Source organism: Pongo pygmaeus, chromosome 7 (genome assembly GCF_028885625.2).
Source record: "Pongo pygmaeus isolate AG05252 chromosome 7, NHGRI_mPonPyg2-v2.0_pri, whole genome shotgun sequence".
NCBI classification, from domain to species: domain Eukaryota; kingdom Metazoa; phylum Chordata; class Mammalia; order Primates; family Hominidae; genus Pongo; species Pongo pygmaeus.
In genome coordinates, this window is record NC_072380.2 from 156,486,171 (window position 1) to 156,501,994 (window position 15,824).

General features: G+C 60.8%; 1 protein-coding gene across 2 annotated transcripts in view; it reads right to left on the reverse strand.

Annotated features, from left to right (window-relative positions):
* The window catches only part of ZC3H3 (zinc finger CCCH-type containing 3), a 106,087-nt gene that overhangs the window by 59,654 nt on the left and 30,609 nt on the right, over nucleotides 1–15,824 (reverse strand). For both annotated transcript variants that reach the window (XM_054498300.2, XM_054498299.2), the window contains exon 4: nucleotides 8,244–8,397. In XM_054498300.2, the coding sequence (XP_054354275.2) occupies nucleotides 8,244–8,397 (154 nt within the window). The remainder of the gene's footprint in view (nucleotides 1–8,243; nucleotides 8,398–15,824) is intronic.

A 15,824-nucleotide genomic window follows, 5' to 3' on the forward strand; every position in this document is an offset into this window, starting at 1 on the left:
CAAGGGCTCCCAGCCCCTCCCACCCAGCAGCCAGGCCCCAGGGCTCCCGGCCCCCTCTGTGCTCTGACCCTGGGTCTTGCCCCTCTGTCCTGAGTGGGCACCTAGACCTGTGCCCAGCCAGTGTTCAGTGCGAACACAGTGGGTGCATCTCTCCTCCCAGGAAACCAACACCTGCTTTTAACAAAATTAGTCGAAACTCAGCAACTCCATTAACCAAAACCAGAAGCGACAATGCCATTATTCCTCAGCATTTTCACAGCATTCAGGGCCGCCCTTGGCCTTGGGGCTCTCCAGGCTGTTTGCGTGAGCTGCTCACAGTAGAGCCAGCACTGTGCAGCAAGGACACAGACAGGATACCTCCACCCTCCATGGAGGCCCCGGGGACTGGGCCAAGCTGGACACGGGCAGACACAGGGCTTCAGCACTCTTGGCAAAGGCCCAAGCTCCCTAGGCTCCATGTCAGAGGGGAGGTAGCAGGGAGGCAGCAGACACCCTGGAAACGTGCCCTGGAGCCACACCGGCCCTCACAGCCCAGGAGGCCCACAGCAGTGCCGCCTCTCAGCTGGCCTGCTCCTCACCCGGGGCTGGCCCTGCCCTGATAACCCCTGGCCCCCCACCAGTGCAGCGGCTGGGCCGCAAATCCCACCTTCAACACCACCCCCCAGCCCCTATCCTCTCTGCAGACACTCCAAACCCTTCGTGGTATGGCCATGCTGGCCTCTCAACCCCCCACAGGCCCCTGCCCTCAAAGGGGCTTTCTGTGAGCCCCCCACAGATCCATCCTGGGTGGGCCTCAGCATATCTGGCAGCAGCCACCCACAGAACTATCTGCTTCTGTTGTCTGCTTGCTTCCTGACCGCCCCCCACAGAAGGAGAGCACTGTGGGCAGAGCCTGCCTGCTCAGACTCTGGAGCTGCCTGCTGCCCAGGTATCTGTGGGAGGGGGGAGCCCCACCCATCCAGTGCCGGGCACTCAGCAACTGACCCTACACACTGACACCCCTTTGGTGTCTAGGACCTCCCCATGCCAGCCTGTAACAGGGTCCCGGGCCTGGAGTTGGCTGAGCAGAGCATCTGCACACTGCCAGGATGGGGCGGGCAGGGCCTCTCTGGCTCTCACCAGATGCAGAGCAAGCCCTGGCGTCTAAGTCCATTTTCTGCTGCTATAACAGAATACCACAGACTGCGTAATTTATACAGAAAACAAGTGTATTTGGCCCACAGTTCTGGAGGCTGAGAGATCCAAGAGCATGGTGCCAGCACCTGGTGAGGGTTTTCTTATGGCAAAAGGCAAGCAGGTGCCTGAGATCGAGGCAATCATGCCACGCCCTGCCTTTCTGATCAGGGGCCCCTCCCACCACACAGCACTGACCCATCCACAGGGGTGGAAGCCTCACAGCCAATCATCTCTCACAGACCCCACTTCCCCACACCGTCACGTCACATTGTCTATTTTTTTTTTTTTTTTTTTTGAGACTATCTCACTCTGTTGCCCAGACTGGAGTGCAGTGGCACCATCTTCGCTCACTGCAACCTCTGCCTCTGGGTTCAAGTGGTTCTCCGGCCTCAGCCTCCCAAGTAACTGGGATTAGAAGTGCCTGCTACCATGCCCGACTTTTTTTTTTTTTTTTTAAGTAGAGACAGGGTTTCACCATGTTGGCCAGGCTGGTCTTGTACTCCTGACCTCAAGTGATCTGCCTACCTCGGCCTCCCAAAGTGCTGGGATTACAGGGGTGAGCCACTGCACCCGGCCATGTCTGTTAGATGTCAACATAAGTTTTGGAGGAGACATTCAACACCAGGGCACCCAGAGTTGGGCCATGATGGAGTGCTGGGGTTTTTTATTTTTGTTTTTGAGACAGGGTCTTGCTCTGTCGCCCAGACTGGAGTACAGTGGCATGATCATGGCTCACTGCAGCCTCAACCTCCTGGGTTCAAGTGATCCTCCTGCCTCCTCAGCCTCCCAAGTAGTTGAACCACAGGCACAAACCATCACACCCAGCTAATTTTAGTACTTTTTGTAGACATGGGGTCTCACCATGTTGCCCAAGCTGATCTTGAACTCCAGGGCTCAGGCGGTCCACCCACCTCGGCCTCCCAAAGTGCTGGGATTATGAGTGTGAGCCACCATGCCTAGCCACAGGGTGCTGGTTTTACATAAAGATTCATCCCACGGTCCTCTGATTACAGGTGTGAGCCATCATGCCCGGCCACGGGGCGCTGGTGTTACGTTAGGATTCATCCCAAGTTCCTCTGACTGGCACACCCTTTGGGGCACATCAGAAGACGGCGAGAACCCTGCTGTAGACTGAATGTTTGTGTCCCTCGAAACCCGATGCTGAAGCCCTGACCCCAGCGGGATGGTGTAAGGACGCAGGGCCTTCAGAGGTGATGAGGTGAAATGGTCCTGAGGTGGGGCCCTCGTGATGGGACGAGCATCCTCATAAGAGACCCCAGAGTGCACACGCACTCACCACACTCTCCCTGCCTCTCTCTGGGCCATGTGAAGATGCGTGGCAAGACAGCTGTCTGTAAACTTGGAAGAAGGCCCTTGCCAGACACCAAGTCTACCCAGCAACCTGGTCTCAAATGTCTGGCCCAGGACTGTGAGAAGTCAGCGTCTGATGCTGAAGCCCCAGTCTGTGCTACTGTGTGACACGGCCCCAGCCGACGAAGACAGTGCCCAAACCAGAAGGCGGGCAGGAGGCGGGGCAGGGCGGCTGGCGTCCCAGGAGGCTGTGCAGGCACACCTGCTCATTAAGGAGACGCGCATGGGGAGCGCAGCATTGCAGTGAGGACCCCTCCCGTCCCCAGGCTGAATTCCTCTTTAATGAGACGTCACTTTGGAGAAACATTTCAGAGCCCTTCAAAATCCTGGCGTAACCCTCGTCAAAACTGCACAGATTACTTAGGATTTACCGCGCAGACACAAAATAAAATAAAATAAAATAAGGCAGCCCAGCAAGAGGCGGCCCTGTGACAGGACCATTTGTAGTCAGGATGGAAAAGCCTCCGATTCATCTGCTTAAGCGCAGCGGCTTCTGTTTATTTCGCACTTTCATGTCAAATGAATGAGGAAAAAGAAAAAAGTGACAAGCAGTTAGGGATATAAGTCACATTTCAGCTTCAGTTCAGATTAATGAACTTGCTGGAGCTGGTGAGGGCACCGGCAAATCCACAAATCTCAGAACAACAAAAAAATTAAATCCCCTCAGCAGAGCCTCGGCCTTCAGGGTGGCCCCTCCAAAACCCTTCGCTGACCTTCTGCCTCACACCCCTGCATCCCAGGCCCTCTGGGACAGGCTTCACTTCAAGGCAGCAGTCCTGGGGCCCGGGGGAGGGCTGGCCAGGGCCGGCTCTCAGGGACCACTGTGGCATGGCCGAGGCACGTGTAAGGCAGCAGTACAGTAAGCTCCCAGGGTCCCCGAGCCAGAGCAACAGCCCCGTCCTGTGTATTTGGCAGATGCGACGGGCACCACGTTCAGCAGAACAGCCCAGTCCCATGCCTCAGCTTCTGGGGAGAGGTGGCACATGGCCAGCACACCGCCAGCATGCCCCCATCAGCTGTTGCCCCGCCCCAAGCAGCCACATGGCCGGGCATCTGCAGGCCAGGGCAACGTGGCCTCTGATGGGAGCACAGGTGGCATCCACGGTGCCGTTGAGGCAGGAGTCCCATCCTGCCCGTGGCACACAGGCACTGCTCCTTTTCTCCTCCCACCCTCTGCCCCACCTCAGTCTCCACACATGATGTCTGGCGCGTGCCTCAATGGTGTGCCCATCCTCAGAGACCCTGGCTGGCAGCACGCAGAAGCCCCAGGAGCTACTGCCCAGCAGCCTCTGCCTTCCATCTGATAACGACGAGCGCTGGCCGGCCACAAACCTGAGGCCACCAGCCAGCACCCAGCCGGCTCCCCACCACCTCCTCCAGCACCCAGCCGGCTCCCCACCACCTCCTCCAGCACCCAGCCGGCTCCCCACCACCTCTTCCAGCACCCAGCCGGCTCCACCACCACCTCCTCCAGCACCCAGCCGTCTCCACCACCATCCCCTCCAGCACCCAGCCGGCTCCCCACCACCTCCTCCAGCACCCAGCCGGCTCCCCACCACCTCCTCCAGCACCCAGCCGGCTCCCCACCACCTCCTCCAGCACCCAGCCGGCTCCCCACCACCTCCTCCAGCACCCAGCCGGCTCCCCACCACCTCTTCCAGCACCCAGCCGGCTCCACCACCACCTCCAGCACTCAGCCGGCTCCCCACCACCTCCTCCAGCACCCAGCTGTCTCCACCACCATCCCCTCCAGCATCCAGCCGTCTCCCCACCGCCTCCTTCACGTTCAGGCCCAGAGAAAGCCGCTGACAGGGAGGAGAGGCCCCAGCCCCTATTACAAACCCAGCCATCAAGGGGCCCCGATGCTGTCCTCCAGCCTTCCACATGGGCCCAACATGACCACCAGGCCGACAGTAAGTTTCTACTTAAATTAGGAGGGGAGAGAGAGGGCGCGTGTGCCAAATCACCCCCTGGGACAGGGCAGAGGCCTAGGCTCAGGCTGGGCACTCACTTGCCTACCCTCCTTCCCTCAGGCTGCAGGGAAGGGGAGTTTCTAGAGCTTCCCAGAGGAGGGAACAGGCCTAATCACCCTGAGCTCTCCCCACTGCCCAGGGCAGAGCTAGGGCCAATAGCTCAGGGCCTGGGGCTCTCCAACCGAAAGCTGAGAGGAGCTGCAGAGGGGTCCTGGGGGCTCACGGCCAGGAGAGGGGCCCCCTCTCGTGTCTCCTCAGGGTGGTGCAGTCCCCGCCATGAGCATCACAGCCAAGGGGAGGGGAGGGGAAAAGAGGGGAGGGGAGGTCCCAGGGACAGGGACAGAGAGGACAAGGTGAGGGCTGTTGTCAGCAGCAGAGCTGTGCAAGCTTCACTGCGGCAGCCTGTGTTACTGTTTCTTGTCCCCACCTTGGGCAGGGCCCAGTCCCATTCCTCTCAGGACGGGTGGTAGAGGTCCTGCCCCCTCATCCGTCTTTGGGGTTCCAGCTCAGGCCCTGTCCTGAACACCCCACCACAATCGAGCCTAGAGACCCTACTCATTTCGCATGGCACAAGCAGGCAGGGACAGGCTGTCAGGTTCAAGCTGCACTGCACTGCCCCCAACTACACCCTACCCAAGATGCTCGGCCACTCCCAGCAGCAGCCCTGGGACCTTCCTGTGCATCCTGGGGCGGGGTCAGCCTGGCCTTTACACACAGACCCCCAGGGCCTTCCCTCAACACTCAGAGCCCCCTGGGCCTTGCTGTGCTCCCCACTGCCGTCCCTTCACAGAGCCTCTGCCAGCGGCTCCCTCTCCTCCCAGAGCAGCGCTGTTGGCCTCGTCCATCTCCCAGGAGCTGGCGGCTTCACAGAGAGCAGGCCCGGCTCTATGCTCGGAACTCGCGGGTCTGCTTCAACAACAGAGCAAGATGCTAAGGCTCTGAGGGGAAGAGGCCTAGATGACTTCCTCTCAGGGCAACCAGATCTCCAATCACAGTGAGGGGTCGGCAGGGGGCATCCTACACTGGCGCTGTCCCTCAGCCACTAGTCACCCTGCCTCCCTCCCCTCCCGTGTGTCCACCAGCCCCTGCCAACTCTGACCACCGTGGCTTCCAGGACTGCTGGGGCTTGCCCGCCAGCCCCTCCAGGCATGGGGGAGGGAGCTGGGGCCCAAGGAGGGCCCTGGTCTCAGCTCCAGCCAGCCAACTGGCAGGACAGCCTGCCTTCTTCCTCTCCACGGCAGCCCTTAGTCCATGGTGGCCTGGGCCTGCCCAGAGAGGGCTGAGGGTCCAGCCACATGCAGGCAGACCTGGCTCTGATGCAGCATGGGAGATGGCGCATGGGCCAGGCTAGACCAGCCGCTGGCCCAGACGCCCTTTCTGCCTCAACAGCCCTGAGCCCAGGCATGCAAACAGGCAACAGCAGGCCAGGCAGCCATGCTGGGACGCAGGTGGCAGGTGACCCTGGGCGAAGCAGGCCCAGCCTGCTGGTGGCCACTCTTCCCAGGACTTCCTAAGAGTCATGCCCCTCAGCTCAGCACCCTCCCCACCCCACTCCCACACCCTATCCACAAGCCCAGGGCTCATGTCCCGAAGGGTCCCAGACGCCTGGCAAGGAGTGGAACAGGACTGGGGTGAGGTGGTCAGGAAAGCGAGGAGGGCCCCTCACACACCCCCTTAGCCACATGTGCATCCTGGGGCGGGCTCAGCCTGGCCTTCACACACAGAGAAGACACTGAGGCCTGGAGCCCATGGCCACCAACCACAGCCAGGGCCTCCAGGGGTGGGCTGAATTCAGGCTTCTGGTGCTGGGGCCCTTGATCCATCAAAGGCGATGCCTGCTCCACCTCCTGCCCACCCATGCCTGTGGTGCAGCCCCTACACCAGGGCAAGAGTCACGGCCGCTCCCTGCAGGGCAGCTGGCCAGGCTTCACTTTGGAAGGACAGGGAACTTGGAGGGAGCCTCTCAGCTGACCCGCTGCTCTCAGCCACACGGCGCCGACAGGAGGCCCTGGGCGCTGGGCCGGCTGCCACCTCCTCCTCCTCCCGGCCTCCTCAGCCCCAGGGCATGGGCACCTGTTTCTGTGCAACAACACCATCAGGGCCCTCCTGGGCAGGCCCAGCTACAGGACCCAGACCAGCCGGACCCAAACCGGAGGCCTTCTTGGCCTTCAGAATCCAGAAGGAGAGGCCCTGCAGGGTCCGCCCTGAGGAAAATCGTCACTCGGGCCCCAGCCGCACCCCTGGGAGAGGTGGACCCTCGATGTCGGGCTGACGATGACCACAGGACGGGGAGCAGGAGCGGAGAATCCATAAATCTGAACCTCATTCCCGATGATCCGGGGCTCTTATTAAGTAAATTAATTTAAGTTAATTTAGCTCGATCATGACTCCCGATCACAGTGATTTAGTGTGGGGGAAATTGCATTAGGAAAGGCCATGCTCACCAGAAAGAAGAACGGAAGAAAATTAGATCCACTTAGCAATGTGAATTAATATGGAAATAGCAGGTGTAAATTTAACCTTATCGAGAGAATAAAAATTATCTTCATAAATTTGTAGAAATAGCCCCCGAGATGCTTATAAATCTATTTAAAACAAAAATATTACAAAAAGTGCAGTAAAATTAATTTAAAATATACTCCAGCTATTGCCTCCAGAAAAGTCAGCAGCAGGGCCAAGCTGAGTGTGGCCTGGTGATACGGGAGGCAGCAGGACACCACCTGGTGGGCTCGCCAGCTGGCTGACCTGCCACAGGGCCCCAGAGCTGGGTAGGGCTGTCCATACCGGTGGGTGGATCCCCTGGGGTTAGCCTCAGGCCTGGAAACCTCTGGCTAGCAGCAGGGAACCGCCAGGCAGCTACGGTCCAGTGGGTGGCCGTGCCCTGGACTGTGGCTGCTCGCCCTGAGGCCCTGCCCACCATCTCTGGCCCATGCCACTACCCCAGGAACAGGCTCTCGCGGGGAGGGTCAGAAGACAGAGGGAGGGGTCTGCCACTGCCTGCTTCCCATCTGCCTGCCAGGGCTATCACCCTCTCCCAACCCGGAGATGGGGCACCACCGCCACAGCAAAGGAAGGGGCCAACCCCCTAGAGCCAGGCCTCCTGAGGCCCAGAGGCTGAGCAACCTTGACTGAGCAGGTGGCAAAGCCTCCCGGGGTAGGGGCCCCAGGAAGGCAAAAGCCGTTCCCTGCCGACAGAGCCGCCCTCCCAGCCTGCATCGAGGTCAGAGTGCGAATGGGGGCCAGACCACGGGCAGGCAGCCAGCAGCAGGGCAAGGAGGAGCTCACATCACCGCCTTGACAATCATACATTGACAGCTTCCAGACAGGCCACTGAAGGCCCAGCCTCTCCCACCAGAAGCTTCTCCCCGAGAGATGCTCAGACAGCACATGGCATGGGCCCTGACCGTCTGGGCAGCAGAAGCTTTCATGGCACAGAGCCCTCACCAGCTAATAGGCTTGCTGAGAATAGCAGAGCATGTGTGTGCGTGTGTGCCTGTCCGTCTTCGTGTGTATGTGGTAAACACAAGATGGCCTCCTATTTGGTGCAGAAATTGCTAAAGACACAGAAAAATCATGCTGGTCCCCAGCCAACGAGCCCAGCAGCAAGCAGTTCTGGGATGCGCTCAGCTCCCCCTGGCCCTTGGATTCTCCCCTGCAGCCCTCAGGGCAGGGCCAGACAGCCCAGTTCCCGGGCCTGCAGGAGCCTGGAGGAAGCCTTCCTACCTGGATAGCGAGAGCCGCCGGGCCCGCCAGGAGGGCAGAGACAGGGGGAAGGGCGGGGCGCTGAGAGGCGAGGCCGGCGTCTTCTTGACAATGCGGTAGCGGGTCTTGATCACTTTGCTGGTGGATGGAGTCCGCACGGCATGCAGGCTGGACGCTGTAGAGAAAACCCAGGGCACAGACATGGGTCAGGGAAGGCCGGCAAGGGCAGAGTCAGAGAGGCCGCCCACAGTGCCAGCTCGGCCCACCGCCTCCGCCGGAGCTTGAAGACCCTCCATCACCCCGTGGATAAAACCCTCAACCCATGTGGCACACACGTCCCCAGGGCGCCTGGCAGCCGACGCTTCAGGAGCTAGCCAGTGCAGCCTCTAAGAGAGGTGGGCACCAGCCCTGCACACCCTCTAGCCATCTGGAGAAACAAGGGAATGCCCATACCACAGGAAAACCAGGAGAAGCCAGCGGTCTGGCAGCCGGGGATGCCTTGGAGTCCCCTAGACAGTATCCGCAACAGGGGGACTCGAGGTGGCTGACTGACTTCCAGCAGAGCAGTGAGAAAGGCAGATGGGCCACCTCCACCCAGGCCAGAGGGGCGGGGCTGGGAGGCTCCTGGCCTGTGCCCTGCACACGGGAGGGGCGCTGGAGCACTCACCTCCTCAAGGGGCACCTCCGCACCGCCGTGCCCAGACAGACTTACGTACTTTATCACTGTTTTCATGACATTTTGCAGGGTGATAGACACAACCGCTTTTTTCTTGCTGAATGTTTCATGCAATTAACAGGAATCTTTTCCCCAAGTTCCCTTCCACTTGATAGCTGGCAATTTACCCATAGGTTCGAGGGTTGCGTCTAATTGTCCAACTTGCATCATGTACAGCTCTGACCGCCCAGGTCATCATGTACAGCTCTGACTGCCCAGGTCATCATGTACAGTTCTGACTGCCCAGCTCAAGCTCTGACTGCCCAGGTCATCATGCACAGCTCTGGCCGCCGAGGTCATTAGAGCTAACCCAGCAGTGGGCGCAGACCCACCCTCCCAACAGCTCCCCTAGCAGCCCCGGGCTCAGGGGCTGCTGCAAGAGGCCCCCGCCCCCCTCCACCCCCTTCAGGGTCGCCCACAGGAGGACCTCGCCCAGCCCAGTCCAGGAGACCTCATTTCCTTCCAGTCAGTGCCCAGCTTCCCCTGTGCCCGGGACCCCTGACTGCCCCCAAGCCCCAGGACACACCCTCTTGGCCCCCACAGCCAAACAGCCCTCAAGGCACCCTGCTCCTTGGACAGGACCAGTAACTGTTGCCATTTCCCAAAGTCTCTTCCAGATCCCTACACGTAACGGACCTTGAGCAGCCAGGGCCCCTCCTTGAGGCCGCGCTTCTGGCCCATCTCTCCACAGACTCGCTCACTCTCCTACCCACACTGCCCCGTCCAGATGTCAGCAAAGAGCCCCTCCCTCAGGCATTCCCCCAGCACCATCCAAGCTGCAGCCTCTACTCAGGCACCTGTCAGCCTGAACGGCAGCAAGTCAGGAACACTTGGCCCCAACACGGTATCAAAGCCTTCCCCAGAGCCCCCCAGAGTCCACATCAGAGAGTCTGCCAATTGAATTTTCAAGGTCTTACAAGCAAGGAGAAACCAGCAAAAAAAAAAAAATCAATAATAGCTTGTTTCAGCATAGCACTGGAGAACATAAGAAGTCCTTAAGTTATCAATAACCTCGAGGTGACCTCACCACCTTCCAGCCCTGCTGCAGGCTCCCTGCTTCTGCCTGAGGAGAACATGGGCTGCCCAGCTGCTCCTGCCCGACCTGGGCCAAGCTGTGGGCCAGCCTTGGCACCTGGGCAGTCAGGGCACCCACTAGAGCACCGCTAGCCACGGGGCCGGGGCTCAGGGCTGCCACTGGCCCACCCCCAACCCCAGAGTGCCCAGATGACCCACTTGCCAGCCTGCAGCCTGCTTCCCACCGTGGCTTCCCACAAGCCTCCCAGGCCACCCAATGCTGCTCTGGGACGTAGAGCCTGGGGCTATGCTGGCCCCTTGGAGCCACCGCATGACAAAGCTAGGGCGCAGTCCTGCTCAGAGGCCAGGGGGGGCCAAGCAAGGCAGGAGGGACACTGGGCCACACTTGGGCCCCAGGGGTTCATGTTCCTCTCCTCATCAACCTCTTTCCACAAATTCTAAGGACAGGAGCCCCCAGACCTGGCCCAGCTCCATTCCTGTCGCCAAATGCACAGCCTCCCTTTGGCTAAAATCACTTCTAACCTTGGGGGCCAGAGCTCGCCCTCCCTCCCAGGTCCAGCACATGCCAAGTCCTCTAGGAAGTCCCAGCCCCCACTGCACACAGGACTGGACTCTGCATTCTAGAACACTTCTGCCCAGGAGGGGCACCTTGGGACAGGCAGGGCCTGGCGGGCGGCGGCACCATGATCACACTCCTGCGCGGCGCCGGCAGCGGTCAGGTCAGGCTTCTTTGCCTTACCGCGTGTTACTTCTTAGTGCCCAAGTGTCACTCCTGAAAACCACACGGTAATAACGCAGCCCCAGCCGCATGTCACAGCCCACTCAGGCTGGGCAGGTATATTCTGCACATGTCACCTAGACAGACCCCTCTCCCACAGTCCCTACCAGAGTGGGGGCACTTCGAGGGGCTCACAGTGAGAAGGTGGCAGCCAGTGTGGGCCCAAGCTGGGCTCCAGCCTGCAACCCACCCCCACAGCAGGGTCGTGTCCCCCACGACCTGGCCCTACAGACCACGGGCAGCCTGTCATTCCCAGATGGGCAGCTCGGACAAGCTCATGACAACCCAGGATGAGCAGGGCACAGCCGGACAGATGCGTAGTAGCAGATGAATTCTGAGCTGGGCCCCCAGCGGCTGGCAGGAGCAAGGGCTCCTAAGACCATGCATGGCACACGGACCCAGAAAGTCAGGCTGCAGGAAGGAAGGGTCCCTCCCCGGCCCTGTTCCCCAGGGTGTGCAGCGATGGCGTGGGCAGGTGGCAAGGCTTGGGAGGCTGCAGGACGCTGCTCTGTGGCCAAGAAGGACCCAGGCAGAAACAGGCCTCTGCCCTCCTCCCTGAGGACACAGGCCCAGGCGCCCATCCCTCCTGGCTGGCTGGGGTTTGTGTAGATAATCGTGTTATTTAGATAGGATGTTGGTTTAATTCCCTTCATTACAGACTCCCAGGGCTGTAATTTTTTTTCTCCACGTGATGCATTCCCGTGGCACACTCCGCGCACATCAAGCCCCTTGTGCCTTTATTGCCGGCAATGCCCCGGCCCGCGTTATCAGCCGCACACACGCAGCCCTCTCCGCCCGCCATCAAGAGGTCACTTCTAATGACTAATCGATCTCATTAGCTTTCCTAATTAAAAACTTTACTACCGCAATGGAAGACAAACTACAAAAAAACTGCTGGCATCATATGTGAATGGGATATGAGTCCATCCATCAGCAGGGTTTGAGCTTTTGCACACGGCACCATGCCCTCGGGCCGGGGACCAGGTGGGGCAGCCCTCGGGCACCTCAAGAGCCCTGCTGTGTACCAAGCACCACATGCCCAATGACGCACCATCAGGAGGGTGGCCGCTGAGGCTGGGCCCGGCCATCAGGGGTCCAGGAGTCTGGTCCCACCCCCAGCACGAGCTGCTCCTGCAGAGGCTAGCCCTGCCCACCCGGCTCACTCTCCTCGGACAATTCCAACACAGATGGCTGATCTGATCAGATGAGGGTCGCAGCCTTGCTCTGTTTTATGCGGAGCAGGAGTTGAGGGAGAGTTCAGATTTTTATGGAACTTCAAAGGGAAATAACTAGGAAGAAAATGAGTTGCTAATTTCACAATTGGTTAATGAATAAGAAGATGAAACTAGCATTACTACTCTGTGCAAAGAACTGTCTGAGACTGCCAAGCAGGAGAGAAGGCTGCTCCACCACTCCACTGTCCAGCCCACCAGGGCCAAGGTGAGTGTCCCGGGGAGCTGTCCAGCTATCTGTCCAGCTCCCAGCCTGCTGATGGGAGCAGGACCAGCTCCATCAGGGAGGGCCTCGCCCATCAACTGAGGTGGAGACCCAGAAGGCCTCTGACCGTGCCCCAGGCCAGCATCCACCAGCCGCTGGGCCTCATGCACAGTGGGCTACAGAGATGGGAGCACCAGGGCCTCCAGAAATAGCAGGCACAAGAGCGGGCCCTGGTGCAGACCGGCCTAGCGCAAAGACAGCAAAACTGTCACTGCTGGGCTGCCAGCCCGAGAAAGTACCCTGGTTCTAGAAGTCCCTTCCCCAAGCCTCCGCAGGCTTCATCCCAGCTGGGGAGCGGGGACAGCTGAGCAGGAGGCCAAAGACTGGCACGGAATTTGCTGGAATCGGCCACAGTCACCCCCACAGCAGCAGACAGGGCGGCGTAGGGCCCACGAAGGGATGATGTTGACTTGCCCGACAGACACCTCGCACCACACCACATTCCCGGGAGAAGTGGCAGCAGCGAGCAGCCAGGATGGGCCAGACCCACAGAACAGGCTTGGGGCAGCCCAGACCCTGCATGCGAGGAGAGCGAGCAGGGAAGAGCAGGGAAGGAGAGCGAGCAGGGAAGGGGCCAGTCCAGGTGCAGCCCCTGGGGCCACTGCAGCGCTGCCCAGGATGACGGATGGCTGTGGGCTGAGGGCATTCCAGCCAGTCAGGACCCCCATCCCTAATTCCTGACGATACCACCTTCTTTGTACATTGCCTGATCTGCTTTTTATCAACAGCTGCCCTGGCACCTCACCATCTCCACACCGCCTATGCCCTTCTCTGACTAATGGCAGCTTGCACGCCTGCAAACCTACTTTTCCTGGTGTCTGTGACCCGGTTCTGTGTCTTTCCAGTCCTCTTGCAGTTTCTGAGGCAGTGCCAACTCTGTGCCAGCCCAGGTCTCTGGCCCCGGTGCCCTGAGCACGAGGCAGGAGGGGCCGGGCAGCAGCACAGACTGGGGATGGCACCTTCCAGTAGGGCCGTGAGTGCCCCCACAGGTAAGCAGGACACGGCCTAAAGAGAGGGCAGGAGGCCCTGTGCCGTCCCCAGAAACCTGAGTTCACCCGGCCCCTGGACACAGCTCCAGTCACACTCGCCGCCCCACGCCCCACTCACTGGCCGGGCCTCTTCCTCCGGCACTGCCTGACCAACCCAGAGCTCAGGGGGTTGCGCCTTCAGCCCCACAGCCGCAAGAGGGCGCCAGGGATGAGGCAACGTCTCCCACAGAGCAGAGTTCCCACGATTAATCGCCTAATTAGAGCTGTGATTACAACTGAGAGTGTGCTCAGTGGCGCGGGGAGGTACACGCGGCGGGCAGGACCCCGGGAAGTGCCCCTCCAGGAGAGCCAAGCCTGCCTGGAAGGAGCAGAGCCTGGGGTTCCCGAGAGAGGAGAGAGCAGGGCATAGGCCCAGCGCTAGAGGAGTGGGGGCGGCAAGAGGCTGGGACAGCCTGGGCAGGGGGTGCCCAGGCACTGTGGGGAAGTCAGGGCGGGGGGCCGGGGAGGAGAGCTGGGGGCACTGGGAGTCAGGGCCAGGCCTACCCTGTGCTGCCGCATGGCTGGCACCGTGCTCACACCCACGGGCTCAGCTGGCTCCACAGCCTCTGGTACCACGCCGCCCTCAGGAAGCACCTGCCGAGCGCAGGCCCCACCTTCCCTGCAGCTGGACCCTGCAGGTGCAGCTGAAAGGCCCCTCACACCCCCACCCTCCCAGCTTGGCTAGGAGACTGCTGAGGGGCAAAGGCAGGGGAGCAGGGGGAGCCCCAGGGAACGGGGCAGGCAAGTTCCAGACCAGCCGACAGGGCAAGTGAGCCCAGAGGCCCATCTCCTCTGCTGCAGCTGGCAGGTGATCCTGCCCCCACCAAGGCTGCTGCACTCCCAACACCAGGCCCCACGCTGGAGACTCTCAGGCTCACGGAGTCCCGTCAGGCAGCGTCCCTGACAGCGGCTGATCACGCTCTTGGAGAAACAGCTATGAAAACTCCAACAAAGCATGTGGCCCACATTCCCGAGAGCCCTGGCCTCTTGCATTTCAGACCGTGAGGTATGTCTGAGCGGTGCGCAGACCCCCTGGTTGGGGCACAGCGCCTGCTACTGCAGCCAGTCAGAGGCAGCGTCCACAGAATGTCTCTCGTTGAAGGCAGCTCAGGCAACAGCTCTCACTGTTCCTGAGGCAGGAGGCTCTGCCCATTGTGAGCACAGATGCCCTTCCCTGCACAGCCAGGCCTAGTCTGAGGTACCTCCTGGAAGGCACCTGGGCCTGGCAGCTCCTCACAGCCTTTGCTGAGGCTGGTGGGGGTGGACACGGTGGCCCAGCCAAGGTGAAGGGCTCTGGAGCAGCTGAAATCCAGCTTGGCCCCTGACCAGCGTAACTCGCCAGGGCCTGCACAGCAAGGGTCCCTCCACCAGCCCCTTTCTGAAGTTGGCCCAGTCTGAGTTGTCCCGTGGGGCTGCACAGAGTCGCCACTGTGGTAGCCTGGTGCTCACCCCTGGCACTTCCACGCGCTAGGTCCTGAAGGTGGCGAGGCCAAGGCTACACTGGGGGTGACATGGGCTCTGGCCTCCAAGAAGGGGTGGGCAGACCCCAGGGGCCATCAGGAGCGGCTTCCCCGAGGTCCACCACGTGCAGGGGGCAGTGAGGCCAAACAGGAGGTCTCTGGCCCTCAAGTGCCACCGTGAGGTCCACAGGAGACTGCCCTCTCTCCCAGGAGCCTCAGGCAGTGTGTCCCAACCACTCCCACCCGGGCTGCCACTGCAGGCCCCATCCTGGCTCGGGCCCTTGTCTCCCCAGTGTCTGCAGCATCCACAGTGGAGCTGGCCTGGAGCCACTGGCCCACCCAGGGCCTGCCTCCCAGCGTTCACTCAGCGTTAACCACACAGCAAACATGATCCTGCCGGGACACGCAAGTGCACTCAGGAGCACACACAGAGACTGACAGGCACACGGTGGGCAGTGGGCATGCACACAGGCGTGAGCACACGTGCACGGTCATTCCCAATCCTGTGGCTCTCGCTCCCCCTCAGGCCCTCGAGTTTCATGCAGAGCCAGGCCGTGCAGCTCAAATGCAGCCCAGCCCAGGAGCTGGGCTCACCGCCTGGACGTGCACCTGCGGGCACCCATCTGCAGGACCAACAGCCTCGTTTCTACTGACACCTGGTGAAGTGAGGGGCTGCATGGCCATGCTCCAAGGCCACTCTCTGAGGCAGGACAGGAAAGCCTCCTTGGTTCTTTGTCTGTTTCTTCTCTCTGCCCTCCTCAGTCCCCTCCCTGTCTGGCCCATGTGCAGCTAGGCCTGGCCGCCGCATCTGCTGTGGTCCTGGGTGTCTGCTCCCGCAGGACGAGGCCTGTGCCTGGCCAGTGCCCCCACCATCCTGCAGACACACTCCCCTCCCGTGAACCCTGGGAGCTCAGGGAGCCTGCCATGCCTTGCACCCACTGTCTGGACTCACCAGTCCTTCCTGCTGAGTTCCGAGAAACATGAGGGTCAGTCCCTGGGGCCCAGGCCTGCCATGGGGCTCCCGCCCCGCTCCCCGATCCAGAAGCCCACCCTCTGCTTTTCTCTTCCCCGACCACACATGGGCAGTTC